The sequence below is a fragment of the Dipodomys merriami genome, unplaced genomic scaffold (assembly GCF_024711535.1).
Source record: "Dipodomys merriami isolate MVZ:Mamm:240054 unplaced genomic scaffold, mDipMer1.0.p SCAF_433, whole genome shotgun sequence".
In the NCBI taxonomy this organism is placed as follows: Eukaryota; Metazoa; Chordata; class Mammalia; order Rodentia; family Heteromyidae; genus Dipodomys; species Dipodomys merriami.
In genome coordinates, this window is record NW_027205971.1 from 424,803 (window position 1) to 443,337 (window position 18,535).

An 18,535-nucleotide genomic window follows, 5' to 3' on the forward strand; every position below is an offset into this window, starting at 1 on the left:
TGGAAAACAAAAACAGAAAATGAATAGAGATGTGGAACCCTCACTGCCTCACAGCAGGACAGTCCTGCAGAGTAAGTGAACAGTCAATACATGTAAAGGATAAACCTGGACCCTCTCCACATGAGGGCTCAAAGCCTTGTGTCCTCAGCTGTCCCTGGCTAGGAGTGGCCCATCAGGAGGACTGCGTAGGAGGGGTCTGGCTTGACCCCCGAGCATGGCTTGGCAATTGTGCCTGAGCCCAGTGTTTCCAACAGCTTGAAACCCTGGAAACCACTGTCATTCTGACATCATAGTACAATGTGTCACCCACCCTGGATGCCCTGATTTAAACCTAGGAATGGATGAGATGGGGCCTGAGCCCAGCTCACGTCTCTTTTCAGGACTTAAATACAGTGGCACACAGCCCACATGTTCTTAAACCAAAGTCCCGCAGTCTAGTGTCCTATATAGGTAGCTATAACAAGGTGCTGTTTATGATCAGGCATAGTTTCTAAGTGATTGCCAATAATACAGAGCAGACTATAATGGTATACTGTGATCTCTTTCTGGAAAGAACTCACAGCTGCACTCACCCTTCTGGGAAGACGAGAGGTCCAGGGCCCTCAGGAGGGCATGAAGAGGGGCAGATGATGACGTAGCACCAGGCCACTCCTGACCTTGACGAAATGGTAGAAGGACATACCTGCTTTGGTAATCTTGGGTAATAGTTGAAGGCTCCTTGCTTCCCACTCTCCCCCCACCAAACTAAATCCTTTTGCCCTGTTGCTTTGGATCCATGGTAGATTAATATGGGAAGAACCCAGGGTAGAAAAGGCCTTTATACCTCATGGCAGCCAGGCAGCAAAGAGGAGGAGAGGAAGAAGCTGGGTCCCTTATCTACACCAAAAGCCCACCTCCAAAGACCTAATAACTTCTTCCCACTTGGCCCCACATAGTGCCACAGGCTTGGGACTGAGCTTTCATTGAATACGAGCCTCTGGGGCACATTACAGACCTCAACTCTAGCAATTACACATCTTTCCAGTCCTCTCCAATGTTATTTCAGATGTACCTAATGGGAAGTTCAGTTGACCTAACGTGCTTAGGAAGCTGGGCCGTAGTTATAAAAGGCTTTATGGTTGGGGTTAAGCCATATTGGTAACTGTTTTGTAATTTTAGGAGTATACAGTTATGCTTTAGTTTATCATGATGAAAATGGCACATCTGTTTGATAACAGAACCATCTTTAGCATACAAGAATGACCAACATGCATGTCAGTTCTTTTAGGACTGGGGTGTAACTTAGTGGTATTAGTGTATGCCAAGTATATACAGAGGCCTGGATTCTGCCCTCAGCACAAATAAAGGTGCACATGATTTTAATGAACTAGCTCAGCCCTAAGTTTATTAATAGCAGTTGCCAATGTATAGAGGACGTAACAGATCTAAGCATGTAATCTCTTACTGAGATTGTCCTTATCCCCAAAACTATATCTAGAAGTTTTTTTTAAAAAAATATTTCATTGTTCTACCTATAGAATTATTCTAATGAGAGACTGTGAGGGGAAGGGCTCCATTATTGAGGGATCACTTAAAATATGTGGTGATTCTGCCTGCTCTGTAGCTGGCTTCCTCTCAGACATGTGCTTGTACATGTGTGCATGCCTCTTCCTGTGGCCAAGGGCAGTTAGATATGACTTGTGGCCAGCACAGCACTGTCCCCTGCAGAGGACATGGAAGACAGTTTTCCTCGGGTCCTGACCAGAGTCTTGGTGAAGCAGGGAGGCTACGTATGGTGGCCAGGTCTCTGAGTCAGCCCCTGGAGAACCTGCAAAGGAATCTTCCTGCTACAAGAACACAGCCAGGCGATGTGATGAACACTTTTATTTACAAATATAATTAAAAGCTCTGACAGTTAATCATGCTCTTCCTTGGAACCTGAAAAATGTTTTTTTTTTTTTAAAGTGCATGCAAAAGAAGTAAAGCCTTTTTTTTTTCATCATTTTTTATTGTAAGAAAATACACAGTTTGAAAGTGTGAAGAATGCAGTTATTTATGACCAAGATATGGGACTCAGGAAAGGGGAAGGGAAATAAAGAAAAAGGCCGAGATGGTTTGATTGAGAGACAGTGTTGAACTCCAAATACTGAATTGGAAAAGGAGGGAGGCGGGGGGGGGGGGAGGGGAGGAACAGGAGGAGGAAGTAAAAAAATTTGATCAGAGAAACAGTTAAAATACAATATGAAAATAAGTAATACCTCTCCTTAAATTCCTTCTATACACAAAATACACGATTTGCCAAAGCCCAATTTGTGCTACTGGGATTCTGTGAGTTCTTTAAGTGTATTCACATCCTCTGCAAGTGCAGAAAATGGTTATGATACAATCAGGATATGCTGAGGACAAGTTAAACCCTTGCCAGCAAGTTCTTAAAAATCACAAGATCTCTCCACCCCCCCACCCCCCAGCCCCAAAAAAGTAATAATATGTCACCACTGATATGTACATCACAATTAGTTTCTGTAAAATGTATCAAATTTTCAATCTTTAATAAAACTTTGTTTTTTTTAATTCCTGATGAATAAATACCAAAAAAATAAAATAAAATAAAATAATGCAGCAGCTAGTTAAGGTGTAAGGCTGCGGATATTGTGTCTCTCTCCCCCTTGGCGTTTAGTATTATTATCATCATCATTATCATTATTATTATTGTTTTTTTGCTTTACTTTCACAGATTGAGCGATTGCTTAAAGCAATATCCATCCACTTTTCGTTGTTGGTTTATTGGTTTTTTTGTTCAAAGTGTCTCCGAGGTTCTTGTGAATCTGCAGCCACGTCAGCATGACGTGGGTTATGGAGAGAAGGCGGCCGGAAGCTGGCCAGCACTGCAAGTGGACACGGGGGAGGAAGGGGCCCCTGATGGAGGAAGAATACACAGGCACTAGTCCGACACGGTGTCAGTAAGAGTAAGAGAGAGAGAGAGTGACAGAAACGCCCGTTCAAATGGGGAATGTGGTTTTGCAGGGTCTCAACTTTTTCTGTTTTCATTTTTTTTTTTTTGTAAATGGCAAAAAAATTTAATCTCATCTATAGTCCTCCTTAGGAAAATCTAATGTAACCAAATTCCCAAATCCCATTCTGAGGCTCTCCATGTCAAAAGTTTCAATCTCTCGCTCTTGCCTTTCCAAGAGGAACTTGATTCTCTCGCTGCGTTCCTTCTGCAGGGCAGCCAGCTCCTCTTCAATCTGAAACAAGCACAGCAAGCCATCCTTAGTGGGCTCTCGGTGGGCACACTAGGCACATGTGACATGTGTACACCTACTGTGTGCATGCACACCTACTGTGTGTGCGTGTATCCTACTATGCATGTACACGGGAACCTGGAGTTAAGTGAACATAGAAGGCTGGGAGAGGCCTGTAATGAATATCCTGCATGGTACCATTAGGTTTCAAACTTGCTGCCAAGAATAAAAATGCAAAGGCTCACCCATGAGAGCGATGCTACTCCAGCCCAGACTCCAAGCTCTGGGCTGATCTAGGTCAGTGGTCCTGACACAGCAGGAGGTAGCTCAAAAGCTGACAAGGCTACACAACAGCACAGTGAGATGCATGGCTTAATCACAGAGGGCAATGGCTGTTAAAACAGCAGCGGGGAAAGCTGCTGGTCTTGGCTAACAAGTAGATTGCCCACCAGCTTCCAGATGCCCCATGGTACCATCTACTTCATATACCCAGGATATCTGGGATGGTGGATATTTCGATTGGGATAACATTTACTACAGACAGCAACGTCAGCCTACCTACGCTTTAATTCTTGCTTGTGGCTTAACTGCCACATGGGCACTTGGCTTTCCCATGCCACTCAGTGCCTACACTACCAGCTTAGAAGGTGGACGGCTTCTTAGCAGAGGGGCAGCAAGGTTGTTGCTATGAGATCAGACTTAGCAAGTTCCTGACCTTAGCATCCTGGGGCCCATCCCGGCCTTCCAGGGGTGCCTGGAGTATAATGCTGCCAGTAAGTGAACAGTCGCTAGTGGGGCTCCCCAAGCCCCCCGGCCCCAGCCCACCCCACTCCAGCTTAAGGGGCGCCACAAGAATGCTCATACCTTCTGCTCAAGATGTGCTCTGCGCAGAGACACCCTCTGCTCTAGCTTCTGGAGCTCGCGTTCATGTTGTGCCTCTGTCTGCATCTTGATTTTGCTCTGGTAGGCGTTGAGCAGCTCCATTTCCTGCTGGAGCTGTAGCCTCAAGGCCTGGCATTCTGCTTCCTGAGCCTCATCTAGCCGTAACTGCGGGCACACACAGAAGACACACAGTGTAACACAGCCCTGGCTCGTGGTACATGGGATGACTGACTGCGGTTGGTCCCCACAGTCTGTTCATTCTAGGATCCCACCAGGGACGTCTGCCCAATGGGCCACGAGGTCTTGCAAACACTTTGCTTTCAGGAGGACCTAGTGGCTAATGCATAGGCTTTGGAGATGGATTCCCGAGCCTGAGGTCTGGCCACTCACATGAGCCACCTTGCCAATTACATAACTTCTCTAGGTCTCTCTCTTTTTTAAACTCTCAAGAAAACAATAATTATTCCTACTGCCTGGAATTGGCATGAGGGTCACATAAAAGAATCCATATTGTAATCCTGGGCATACTAAAACATCCAATGACCAGAAGTTGGTTTAGTATCATTATTTTGGTTTTGATAAGACCATTTCCATATCTAGACACCTTTAACCATAAAACCACTGAGGTAGCTGTACATAAGTGAGTCTAATGGCTGTCAAACCTGAGGAGCATGCCACAGTACTGCCATGATCTTGTCCCACCAGGGTGACCCCCTCCTCCCCCGGGTTGGCTAGAGAGGTTACCATCTTGTTAGCTGGCTGAGGTGGTTTCAAATCTCTTTCCCCAAGGGTGGCTTAATAATCTCAAGGGCAGATTGGGGATAGTGTGTATTTTGAAAGGGGAACCCGGGGGGGGGGGCGGGGGAAGAGGTCCTGGGTACATTCACAGCCAGGAGTATCTGCCCAATGGGCTATGAAATGCGGATGATGTTGCTTTCAGGAAGGAAACTGCAGGAGCCCGTGTCAGGGTGGCTGAGCCCAGATAGCCTGTGGAGTCATGAGGTCTAGCCTGCAGAGGCAACCTGGCCAATTTTCCTCTGCTTCCAGAAGCACCTAACTCTGTCTGGATCTTGTGTGCAAAATGGGTCAAGCCAGCCCTTGGAAATGCCAACCTCACTTTGAGCAGGAGGGGCCTCGGTGCCCCGTGCCTGGCATGGCTGTGTCCTCAGATGGTGGTGCCTAGTTTGGCTGAGAACTGTGAGGTGAGAACCCTGGAATCAGACACCTCAGTCTCCCCCAAGGGGGCCGTTTAATCAAGAAAACTCCTCCCCTCCATACAAATTGTGACAGCGAACAACCGGTCATGCTATCTGGATGGAGAACTGACTCCCTGACATGCTAGGATAGCTCTACAGAGTTATTGTTGGAGCACAGAACTTCTGGAGAAATACACCATGGATGAAAGGAACAGAAAATTAATTAGTAGTTGTATTTCCATGGCACCTTCTGATAATTAATCCTCACCAGCCCCTATTAAAACCCCTGAGCATTTAGACCATTTTCTTCTCGTCTCCCCTATCACAGCCCAAGGGTGGGGCTGCTAGGACCGTTAGCGGTCTGCAGCAGGGGCAGCCCTCATTACCTCCCACAGGAGGTTCTTCACCAGACAGACCACATCTTGTTCTGTCCTGCTCATTAGTTTTAGTTATCACCCTGAGCAGGCAGGTGAGAGGCTGGCTCATTTTACAGGCAATATAGACATCAGAAACCCCTCCATCCTCTGTTTCTGGCATTTTCTCCCCCCCCCACTATTTCCCCCCCAGTCATGGGGCTTGAACTCAGAGCCTGGGTGCTGTCCCTAAGCTTTTTGTGCTCAAGACTAGTGCCCTACCACTTTGAGCCACAATGCCACTTCCGGTTTTCTGGTGGTTCACTGGAGTTAAGAGTCTCAGACTTTCCTGCCTGGGCTAGCTTCGAACCAGGATCCTTAGATCTCAGTCTCCTGAGTAGCTAGGATTATAGGCATGATTCATCGATGCCTGGCTTTCTGGCATTTTCTTATTGTTTTTTTTTCTTATTGTTAATAGAACTCTGAGTACATAAGTTCCCATGATGGAAATCAGAGGACAATTGGGGACTTGGTATTTACCAAATCCAAATCCAGTCAAAATTGTTTATCTGTACATTTGTGTTTTCTAAACTGGCTTAAATGGAAGGCCAGGATGTGAAAGAGGCCAAGCTCACAGGTTCCTCCTACCTGACTCTACTACTACATAGCTAAGTCAGTTCCTGTAGGCAGGAGCTGACACACTATAGTGTGACAGTGGGCCAATGGAGCCTGTGGCCTGTGTTTATGAATAAAGTTTTATTGGATGCAGGATTGCTCATTGCCTAGGCTGTTTCTGCACTACCTAGCTGTGAGCCCTTGTGGCACACACGGCTTACGGTGTTTACTGTCTGCCCTATTAGAGAGAAAAGCAGGAGCTACCCTGCTCCAAGTGGGAGCTTGTCTGTCTCGGAACAGAAGACAATTACTGTTTTTCCTTTCCCATCCTCTCTCTTCCATCTTATACAGAGTCACTGAATGGTTGCTATATGCCAGGTACTGACGCCAGTGCTAAGAAATAAAGTTTCGCAAGACAAGAATCCTACCCAGCCCTCCTATGGTCCCAACCCCCCTCTCTCCTTTTCACCTCTCACCCCTTCCTACCCTGGCCATGTTCCAATTGGATCCCTCTACTCAAACTGCATCTTTTCCCAGCCTTCTAAAGCCCTACACATACCTCTTGTGTAACCTCCCCATTCTGTGCTCTCCCAGGCCCTTACTACATACAGGTGCTCCTTAGGGATTTGTCCCGGGCCTCTCTAAGTCCCCTTCCTAAGGGACTGCATCCACTGTGAAAGCCTCAGTTGCCAGGAACTCCTATCATGTCAGACTTCCTTTCTGAGGACCTGCGAGATATGGTCACACCAAAGTCAATTCGTCATTTTCCTTCCTGCTTCCCCAACCAGCTCTTCCTCCACTTTTTGTGTGTAGGCAAATGGTACCATTATCCATCATTCTTCTCAAGCCAGAGGCTGTAGCCATTCTTAAACCTCCCTCATCCAGAATGCCCCTTGTCTAGCTACCCCTGGTGCCCAGGTAAAGCAGCATCATATACAATCTCCTCACACCCGCTTTGGCCACCTTCCAGGTCATTCTTCACGTCACCATTGCTCAAAGGTACACATCTGATGTCAGGCCTCTGCTCTAGCATCAGACTAAGCATTCTTCAAGCTGAAAATCCTGAGTGACTAGAAGACTGGGATGTTTTCACAAGTGCATGGGCTGTCATCTTTGCATCCGCAGCTCCTCGTTCCAGCCCAGCCTAGCTTCCTGCTGGCTTCTTGAACTTGCTGGGCCTTGAACAATGTTGGTTTCCCTCTATTCTTCCAGAAATCCCATGAGGCCCTCATCCATGCCACATTTACCCAGGCACAGCACAGGAACTCAAGAAAGATCTGCTAGATGAATGAATGAGTGAATGAGTGCCACGGGTCTCCTCCACAGTCTGAGAACATTTAAGCTTCTCTCAACTCACAGAATCTTCCTTTAACTGTTTGCTTCCAGCAGCAGGGGTCTGTAAAGAGTCTCATATACAGTTTCTCCTTCCTTTCTTTTTCTTTGTGGTGGTACTAGGGTTTGAAATCAGGGCTTCATACTTGCTATGCAAATGTTCTATCACTTGAGCCATACCCCTAGCTCTTTAGGCTTTAAGTTACTCAGGAGCGTGTGCTTTTGCTTGGGCTACAGTCTTGCTACTCTGTGTCCATGTAGCTGGGATTACAGGGGTGTACAGCTACACCTGGCCTCTCCCTCTTTTGAGGTACAGTCACTACAATGTCTCCTATTCCCACTGGTCTCCTGATGGTCTTGGGAAGCAATGGACAGACTCATGGCCAGACACACCAAATACCCCTAATTCCAGTATTCTACCTGTCTCTGCCCACTTGAAATCTGTAGTTAAATATGAACTGGGAGACAGGATCTTTCCTGGTTCCCCTCCTGTAACTCTGAGTATTCATTTTCTTTGCAGTGCTCTTTCCCTCCTTCCCCCCCAGTACTGGGGATTGAACTCAAGGTCTCATGATTGCTAGGCACGTCCGCTACCATTTGGCCACACCTCCAGTCTCTTTTTGCATTGGTTACATTAAAGGGTTTCACTTTATGCTGGGCTGGCGTGGGCAGGGATCCTCCTACTTGCACTTCCCATTTATCTGGGATAACAGACATGTGCCACCAAACTAGCCATTGGTTGAAGTTTCTCCCATCTAAGATGCTAGGATTGTAGGTCTGAGCCTCTGTGCCCAGCAAAGAAGACAAATAACTACTGTGAAGTGAGCATTCTGTGTTTTTGAATGTTTGAACTCAGGGCTTCACACTTGCTAGGCAGGTGCTCTACTGCTTGATCGACATTGCCAGGCTTTCCTTGTTCTCCTTTATGCAAGAAACCGGATTCTTCATTTCCCTCTAATTCCACTCCAGTCCCTAGTAGATCCCACCTACTACTGCCCCCAAATGGCAATGGTGTGGAACTTTCCTTTGCTCCCCATGTCCTCTATGAACTAGACTTTTATCTCTGTAGGGTTCTTGCTGGACACTGTAGAGCTAAGATACCATGCCCAAAACGTAGTCACTCCCTACACCCCCCTCCTCTGTATCCCTTGGCAACAGGATAGTTAGTGCGGTCTGTTGCCACACCTACCTCTCAAACTAGCCACTAAGTTCTAACTGCTGCAGCTTGTACACATTTCTCAAATCTTTCCCTTCTTTCTCGTTCCATTAGCAGGTCTGTATATCTGCCTCTTGTGCTGGTACTGGGGCTTGAATTCAGGCTTCTTCTTCATTTAAGGCTGGTGTTTTGTCATTCAGCTACATCCACTTCTGGCTTTTTGCTGGTTAATTGGAGGTAAGAGTCTCATGGAGGGCTGGGAATGCAGCTTAGTGGTAGAGTGCCCTGGATTCAATTCCTCAGTACCACATAAATAGAAAAAGCTGAAAGTGGTGCTGTGTCTCAGGTGGTAGAGTGCTAGCCTTGAGCAAAAGCAGCTCAGGGACAGTGCCTAGGCCCTGAGTTCAAGCCCCAGAACTAAAAAAAAAAAAAAAAAGCCGCATAGATTTTTCTGCCAGGGCTTTTAACTGTGACTCTCTGATCTCGGCCTCCTGAGTGGCTAGGATTACAGGCACGAGACCATTTCTCTCTCTCTCTCTCTCTCTCTCTCTCTCTCTCTCTCTCTCTCTCTCTCTCTCTCTTTCTCTTACAGCTTGCTGACAGATCTCTACCTATATCTGCTACATGATTGCAACTCTCTTTTTGCGGTACTAAGTACCTGCTTTCTAGGCTGGTGCTCTCCCATTTGAGCCATGCCCCCAGCCCTTTGAATTGTTTTGGGAATGAGTCTTATGTTTTTGCCCAGGGCCAGTCTGAGGACTATAATCTCCTCCTATCTATACCTTCCTCGTATTTCAGATTACAGACATTCATTGCTACACCTGATTTATTGGTTTAGATATTTTGAACCAAAGTTCAAAGATCTTGTTTCTGTTTTTGCCTGGGTGGGCATCAAACTATAATCCTTGGGCATCAACCTATGATCCTCTTGATGTCTGTCTGCCTAGTAGCTAGGATTACAGGTGTGAACTACCATCCTCAGCCCCTGCCAATAGCTTTCTGTATCACAACTCTGATCCTGATCTTCCCTTCCTCAGCAGGTTTCAATAGCTCTCTATTGCCTGTGGCACAGCAGTGACCCACTCTGCTTTTAGAGGATCTGACCCCAACTATCACCTGCTTTCATTAAAGAGTATTTGACCTTCCAGCTCTGGCAACTACTTGTTGCTTGTCGAACACGCCACCTCTCTTAGGTTCCTGGTCTGTGCATAGACTGTGGTATCTGCCCGGACTACTTTTCCTCCTCTGCTGGTGGAAGGCTAGCATTCCAAAAGTCCCATTTCTTTTCTTTCCCATTTCTTTCCTTCCTTTCTTTTTTTCTTCTTATTTTTTTCTTTCTTTCTTTCTCTCTCCTCTCTTCCCTCCCTCCCCGCCCCTTTCTTGTTCTTGTTGGTTGTGGGACCTGAACTCTGGGCCTGGGTACTGTCCCTCAGCTCTTTAGCTCAAGGCTAGTGCTCTACCACTTGAGCCACAGCTCCACTTCTGGTTTTGTGGTGGTTTATTAGAGATAAGAGTCTCACAGACTTTCCTGCCCTGGCTGGCTTTGAGCCATGATCCTCAGATTTCAGCCTCCTGAATAGCTAGGATTATAGGCATGAGCCACTGGCACCCAGCCGTTCCATTTCTTCATGAAACCTTCATAAATTACCAAGCAGGCTTCACCCCTGGCTTACCAAGCCCCACATCATTTCACCTGAGGTTCTCAATCTTCCCCTCTTTTATTTGTGCTGGTCTTAGGGCTTGAACTCAGGGCCTTGGCACTTGGTTCCTGAGCCAAGGCTAGCACTCTACTACTTGAGCCACACCTCTACTTCTGTTGTTTTTTGGGGGGTAATTGAAGGTGTCTCATGGGCTTTCCTACTTGAGCTGACAACCATGAGCCATCAATGTTCAGCTCCTTTCTTTTCTTTCTTTTTAGTGTTAAAGACAACCTAGGGCTTTGCGCATGCTAGGTAACCACTGCCACTGAGCTGTACTCCTTCATTGTTTGAGGCAGGGTCTTCACTATAGAACCTAGGCTGTCTTCTGATTTCAGATTCTCCTTCTTTAGCCTGCTGGAATTACAGGTATGTATCATCATGCCCAACCCACCTCTAGGCTCTCATTTAAGTTCGAAGTTCTCAGATGTGCCTTTTTGACCTTTGCCTATGTAGGTACCTCCTCACTGAGCCTTAAAAGTTGACTTCAGTGACTTTCTCTCCACCTCCTGGCTTCCCCAGGGCCCGCTTCGTTGTCCCTACTTGTCCCGCCATAAGCTTGCTCCTCCTTCGTCAAAGCACTGTTTGATTACCTCAACTCCTGGCTTGCCTGATCCAGTGTGAGGACTGAGACTCCTGATCTAGTCCTGGCTCTATCTCTGAGCTGAACACAGAAGCCTAACTAAAGTTTACTGACTGAATGTGCCTCACCAGACCGTGAGTTCACAGGGAAGTGTCATTCATTTGTTAAGTGTGGGAGGGGAGGAGGCCAGCAAACCTTTGATAAATGAACATATGACATTGTACATGAAATCTATCACATCTAACCCTTAAAGTCCCTAAGTGCCACAGCACTGTGGTTTAGCACAGCACGCCTGGAATTCCATCTTTTAAGATATTCCTGAAAGGATCCATATGGGCGTTGTTTTATTCCGAGGTCAGTAGTTGATCGTATTTCCTCAGCTTGTTGGGCGGAAAAACACCAATATCCTAAAAGTGTGCCATGAGCATCCTGGGAAGCAAAGGCTGGATCTTGAATTCTCTGGAATCCCAAAGCTCTTGAAGCTGTGGCACCAAACCTACCCACTTACCGCTTGAGAAGCCATCATTTCATTTATACTCTGTTCATACTGCTCGGCCAGAATGGCCAGTTTTCGCGTCTGCTCGTCTTTCAGTGTCTTTAAGATTGTTTTGTGCTCATTCTTTGGAGTGACTTCCAACTGGTGATTCTTGAGTGCTTTATACTGTTTGGTCTGTACTTTGCAAGTGTCCTGAAACTGTTTTTTAATTTGCATTTCCATGGCCTGTTAGAAAAAGTGACAAAGAGAAAATAAAGACCTGTCAGTCAACCTGGAATGATCTCTGTTTCATTAACTACACAGTTCCAGGACTGGAACCACCCAACTTTTGGTGTGGTGACCCACAGTGCCAGTCAGCAACCCAGGAAAATAACACAGACCACACAGACAAGAGTAGACTTTATCAGTGCTTTTGGTTTGATACAAAATGAGTACTCGTGCTTTTGAATTTACAAGAGATTTTGAATTTATGATTCTGAGAGGATCATGGAATAGTATGAAGCTTGTTAACTGGCTGGAAGTTACTTCCATGCTTTCCTACTCAAAGTGTTTAAAATAATCACTATTGTTTTTCTTTGTGTGTATGTGTGCATGCACATGTCATTTCTTTGTTTCCAGGGCATTATATAAACCAGATCTCACTGTTGTAACTTACAATATTTCTTCCCCCTCACCCTTCTGGTACTAGGGACTTGCACTTGCTTGGCTTACTCATAGCTGGTGATCTACCATGTAAGCCAATTTCTGCCCAGGCTAACCTCAAACTAAGAGCCTTTGGATCTTGATCTCCTAAGTAGCTAGGATTACAGGTTTGTGCCACTGGTGCCTAGCTAATGTGTTTCCTTGACAAATCAATAAAGGGAAACATGTGGATAATACCTTGCATCTCCACTGGCTTCCAGCATCAGTTGAGGGGGAAGGGGACTGTGGGTGTTTCCCCATTAAGAGGTGTACTCACACATGGCAATTCCAAATTTGCCCTTTGGCATTATTATTTTTTCTCGGTTGTGGGGCTTGAACTCAGAGCCTGGGCACTGTCTGTGAGCTCTTTTGTTCAAAGCTAGTGCTCTACCACTTGGATCCACAGCTCTACATCCCCGTTTTTTAGTTAATAGGAGATGAGTCTCACAGGGGCTTTTCTGCCCTGCCTGGCTTCCAACCACCATCCTCAGATCTCAGCCTCCTGAGTGGCTAGGATTATAGATGTGAGCCACTGGTACCTGGAGCACTTTGGCTTTATTAGGGCCAAAGTCACACGTGTATTTGGTGTATGGGTGATTGGAGCATGGCCCCATGTCTGTGCCAGTGTGGCTGATGTCTTCCAGACACACAGTCTGCAGGGCTTGCTAACATGAGACTGTTAGAATTAGCTGGAGGCCAGTGGAGTTAGTGACAGTCAGCAGAGCTTCCCCTGGCAAGGTTATCTTCAGTGCAGGCAGCACAGGTCTGGCCTAGGTAGGGTCAAACCTGCTTTCCAGCCCATGACAGACCCCACCCATCAACCACACTCATTTCTTCCAAGTTCCAGCATATGGCACTCAAGTCAGCTACCTCATTTCCCTGTACTGGAACCCGAGACTCATACTGCTCCTCCCCCTTTATCTAGTATTGAGGTTAGGCAGGTACTCTATTTCTTAAGCTTGTTAGGCAGGTACTCTATTTCTTAAGCTATGCCCCCAGCCTATTTATTTATTTATTGATTGATTCCCAAGGTAGGGTCTTGATTTATGCCCTGCCCAGGCTGGACTGTGATCCTCCTACTTTTGCTTCCCAATGTTGCTGGGGATGACAGGGTAGGCTACCACATCCAGCCATTGTGCATCCCCCTTAGCCAGGATAATAGGCGTGTGTGCCACAGCATCCAGCTATGCGACTTGTGGAACTTGGAGATGGGTCTTGTGAATTTTTATGTTTTGGCCTGGGTTGGCCTTGAACTTTGCTCCTCAATCTCTTCTTCCAAATGATCTAGGATTATAGGCTTGAGCCACTGTGTCCAACCTACTCATCCACTTTGAAAGAGGGCCTGTCCTGAAAGGCTCAGAGAAATGACTAATGGAATAAAAGGGAAACGGAGATCTCACATGGCAGTGTTCCGGGGCTTGTGGAACATAGACCCTTGGGCTTTGCAACCAGAGACCCAGGGCCGTGGGAAATACACGATTCTGAGCAGCTGGCTGACAATCTCCAGGTTCAGTGATAACCACATCTGGTCTGGCCCCACTCCGTTCTGGATGTCACAAGTACGATGTGCTTCTGTGAACTCTCTTCTCACCTTTAAGTTTTTTGGCTGCTGCCGAAGTTCCATGACATGCTTCCTGTGCAGTTCCCTCTCTCGCCTCTTATTGTACTCCAGCTGGTTCTCCAGTTCAGTCTGGTGCTGCAAACGGATCAGATCCATGCGGAGCTTCTGTAGTGTGTGCAGCTGCCGGTACTCCAGCTCCCGGGTAGACTCGTCATGCCGGATCAGCATGGCGTGCTCCATCTCCTTTTGTGTCCTCTTCTTGTTGAGTTCCTGTATCAGGAACAAAAGAGGAAAGTAGAGATGAATGAGGGGGAACTGGGAGGAACATACTGCTCATGGATGGGTGGCTCTCTCTCCATCAAAGCATGACAGAGACTTGATTAACCATCCATCCCTGGAGCTTTAGGCCCACTGCTTACAAGCAGTCACAACTGTGTGGTCTGTAAAATGGGATGCTGATACCCCCCTCCTTGGCACCCCCCGCACAGATCTGCTGTGACCCTGTGTTAGGTGCTGTGCTGTGCTTGGGTCTAAAAAAAATTTCTTCAATTTAACTGGTATCTCTCCCCCATGCTTGCCATTAAAGTCACGTGAATAAGCCATTCAGATGTAAGAAGCTTATATCCCACAACATAGTAATTGTCTGGGACAGGACCTTGGGGTCAGTTTTAGACAGTCCTCCAGGTGATTGCACCAGACAACCATCAAATGACGTATTGCTACATTTCTATGGTAGATTCCCCGATTTTGGCTTGATCCAGCTCAAATAAACTACAATGAACACCCAAGTAAAAGAATATTGATTAAAATAAATAATTTAATAAGCAGATTTAGAAGGCAAGACAGCAAGGTGGGAGGTGCTAAGATCTCATGTGCTACTGCAGGAATGTCTAAACACGATTTGGATTTGTTTCAAGGGATAAAAGATAGTACTCTAGAGCTTCCCCCATCTCCTGACCCCTCCCCCCCCCCAACCAGTTTTATTCTCCTTTTCACCTGGTCCACCATCTTTCTTCCGTAAGAGATCAGCAACTGGCCCCTAGATGGCACCAAAGGGAAGTAAGCCCTTCTAGCCAACTTCTGCTCTCCAAGCCCAGAACCAAGAGAGCCAAGGAAGCTGGGCACCTGTAATCCTAGCTACTCAGAGGCTGAGATCTGAGGTTCGAGGTTTGAAGTCAGCCAGGCTCTACTCTTTTTTTTTTGTCGGTCGTGGGGCTTGAACTCTGGGCCTGGGCGCTGTCCCTCAACTCTTCAGCTCAAGGCGAGCGCTCTACCACTTGAGCCACAGCACCACTTCCGGTTTTCTGGTGGTTTATTGGAGATAGGAGTCTCACGATCTCTCCTGCCCGGGCTGGCTTTGAACCGAGATCCTCAGATCTCAGCCTCCTGAGTAGCTAGGATTACAGGCGTGAGCCACCAGCGCCTGGCCAGGCTCTACTCTTATCTCCAATTAATCACCAAAAAGTCAGAGGTGGAGCTGTGGCTTTGAACCCAAAAACTCAGGGATAGAACCCAGGCCCTGAGTTTAAGCCCCATGGCAGGCAAGAAAGAAAGAAAAGAAAGGAAGGAAGGAAGAAAGAAAGAAGAAAGAAAGAAAGAAAGAAAGAAAGAAAGGAAGAAAGAAAAGAAAGAAAGAAAGAAAGAAAAAGGAGAAAGAAAAAAGAAAGAAAGCGAAAAAGAAAGTAAGTCAAGGAAAGTGAATAAGGAAGGAACCTGCTCCCGGACCCTGGTAGCATTACACCTGACAGTGGAGTGGGCATTCCTCCACCCCCACTCTCCTAAGCTGATAGGTCCAAGCTGAGTCCAGGTTGCCTAGAGCCCTGAAACTCATTGGGGGAAAGAGGATACAAGACATCATGAACCCCTTTAGGGACGCAAGGGCTTTAATCATGTTTAATGGAATGATGCAGGATACAAATGAACATCTGAATCAGAATGGCCAGGTCAGAAGACATTCACAACGAACTCACCAGCTTCTTCTACATGGGGTAAAGTTTGAGGACTCTCAGACAAAGGCTCAGGGGTGTCTGTTACTATCAGCTTCTCCCCTACTCTTAACCTGGGCTTTGGGTACTTCCTTTTCTACAGATTTGTTACTTCAGTAATGAACATGTGGGGAAGGTAAATGAAAGGTAACAAGAACATACTTTGGAATATATTCATATGTTCTTATTTTCCTGTATTTGGAAATGAATATCTAGAATACAGTATCTTCAATGTGGTTATTATTAGTTATCCAGGGAGAGAGAAATGTGACACTAAAATGGTTTTTCTGTTACAATCTGTAGGTTGTTTCCTTTATCTCCAGTTGTATATCTGAGTTGCTGAGCTGTAAGATGATTAGGCTGCCTAAACTATTTTAAACCATGGGAAAAATATTATTCGCCTTATTAGGAGTCCAGTACTGTGCCTATCTCATAATCTCAGCCTCCTAAGTAGCTAGGATTACAGGCATAAACCACCAGCGCCCGGCTCAACTGCATTTTCTTGAGACCCGGATCTCTGTTACCCAGGCTGGTTTCAAATTTCTGGGCCCAAGAGATTCTCCTACCTCAGTCTTTAGAGTAGCTGAAACTACAGGTGTTATACACCATACCTGGCTCTCATCTAAAAAAAAATGTATTTCACATATCTCATGCAATACTAGTGGCAGCTCTGTGAGGTGGAAATCTTGAAGAGATTTTTTACACGTAGGGAGAAGGCATTTGGGAATCAAGGGACTATGGTAAGGTCATATGACTTCCATAAAACAGGAACAAAGCTAAAACTTGGGTTAAAAGTTTTCAATGAAAAGATATTCTGATATTTTCCTGCTTAAACTTTTTTTTAGTGTGAGAAAAAAAAATGTTGAAGAATTCCTCTGCTCTAGCTACATGAGATGCAATGGCTGGGTTATCTGTACAGATGACATAATCTATATATACAAGAGCCAAGTGTGCCTTTAGCTTGGACAGTCCTCAAACAGAGCTGGGCAGAAATGAAAGAAAATGGAGATCCAGCTCAGCAACACACTAAGGCCTGTCTGTTGTGCGGGATGATAGGCTGGGATGGGCTGTTCCCTTTCCTTCAGCCCCTACCCCACTGTGATATCTCTGCAGGTGAGTGTGAGCTTGGGGCTGAAGCTTATGAGCTTTTCACACAAAATGGTCCGGAGACAGGCACTACCACACATCCTGTGAGTCTACTTCCTGGATAAGATGTGGCTTTGGTGTGCATTCCCTACCTTTTCTTCCTGCAGTTGTTCAATGTATTTTCGGTTCTAGTACAAAGGATATTGGCTTCATTGATTTATTGGGCAGCTGGGGTTTGAATTCAGGGCCTCATACTTTCTAGGCAGATGCTCTACCACTTCAATCATGCCTCTAGCCCTTTTTGCTTTATTTCCTTATTTTTTGTTGGTTGTGGGGCTTGAACTCAGGGCCTGGGCACTGTCCCTGAGGTCTTTTGCTCAAGGCTAGTGCTCTACCACTTTGAGCCATGGTGCGACTTCCAGTTTTTGAGTGGTTAATTGGAGATCAGAGTCTCACAGGTACTTTTCTGCCTGGAATGACTTCCTACTGTGATCCTCAGATCTCAGCTTCCTGAGTGCTAGGATTACAGTCATGAGCCATCAGTGCCTAGCTTTTTTTTTTTTTCAGATACTTTTGCTTTAGTTTTACTCAGGACTGGCCTTATGCCAGACCAAAATCTTCCTATGTCCACTACTGACATAACAGGGATTATGGATAGGCATCTTTATTGAAATTTTTTTTTAGAGGGAGGGGGAGGGGTCTGAGTTTGTCCAATCTCTGCCTCCTCTGTAGCTGGTCAGGCATGAGCCACCACATGTAGCCTTGGTATCTTTACTTGCAGCTGAGCAAAAACTAGAATTCAGCTATTTTCCTTTTTATGGTGCTGGAATTCCCAGCACCATGAGACTCAGAGAGGGTCTTGCTAGGTTTCCTAAACTGGCCTCCAACACAGCTGGGATTACAGGCTCAGCTTCTAGGGGAGCTGCTGTCATCCTGTGATAGTTAATGCTGTCTAGGTTTTCTTCTTCATCTCAGTGACTGAGCTAAGGGTGGGACTATGTGTGTGTGGTAGTGAGAAAGGCTGATTCCCCACCCCCTCCCACAGCTCCTTCCCAATCTATGGTGACCCTTTACATGTTTTCATGAGCTAAAGGGACTGCTGCTACAGAATTTAGGGGCAGATATGGGAAAAGAAGCATCTTGGAGGATGTCAAAACCCTCTTAGGGGACAAATTGCAGTGCTGGGATTTGAACCCATAGCCCTGTAAATGCCAGGCAAGTGCTTGACTTCTAAGATACCCTGATAGCCCTGGTGATATTTAAAACTTTGGAAAACCAGGTAGTTTTCACACAACTCTTTGGCCTAGAAATTTCACTGCAGAGACATGCTGCACAAATACTCATGTATGATTTATTTTATTACTGATTTAATTCTGTGGTGCTGGGGATGGAGCCTCGTGCATGCTAGGCAAGAGCTCACCCACAGCCTCTAAAAATACTTACATTCAGAGATGTTCTCTGTGGCAACGTTGGTGATACTGTAACATGTCAACAAAATGCCCAGCACAAAGTGCCTCATTAAACACGTGATTACACAAAACACTCTGAGGTTGTAAGATCAGTGTGTGTGGGGGGGTGTTGTCTGTCCTGCATAGTGAATGGAGTAAAGAAACAAGACCATGTGGTGGAGGTCTGCACTCTGTCAGGCTCAGCATCCACCTTCCCTTCTGTTTATCCTCTACTTTTGGCTC

The 18,535-nt window shown here is 46.2% G+C and overlaps 1 protein-coding gene across 2 annotated transcripts in view; it reads right to left on the reverse strand.

Moving 5' to 3' along the window:
* Positions 1-1,846: 1,846 nt before the first annotated feature.
* Positions 1,847-18,535, reverse strand: part of LOC138807781 (serine/threonine-protein kinase TAO3) — a 134,958-nt gene continuing 118,269 nt past the window's right edge. For both annotated transcript variants that reach the window (XM_069993542.1, XM_069993543.1), the window contains exons 18-21: positions 13,804-14,043; positions 11,544-11,756; positions 4,086-4,268; positions 1,847-3,224 (exon numbers count right to left, since the gene is read on the reverse strand). In XM_069993542.1, coding sequence (XP_069849643.1) covers positions 3,063-3,224; positions 4,086-4,268; positions 11,544-11,756; positions 13,804-14,043 — 798 coding nt within the window. In that variant the 3' untranslated portion in view covers positions 1,847-3,062. The remainder of the gene's footprint in view (positions 3,225-4,085; positions 4,269-11,543; positions 11,757-13,803; positions 14,044-18,535) is intronic.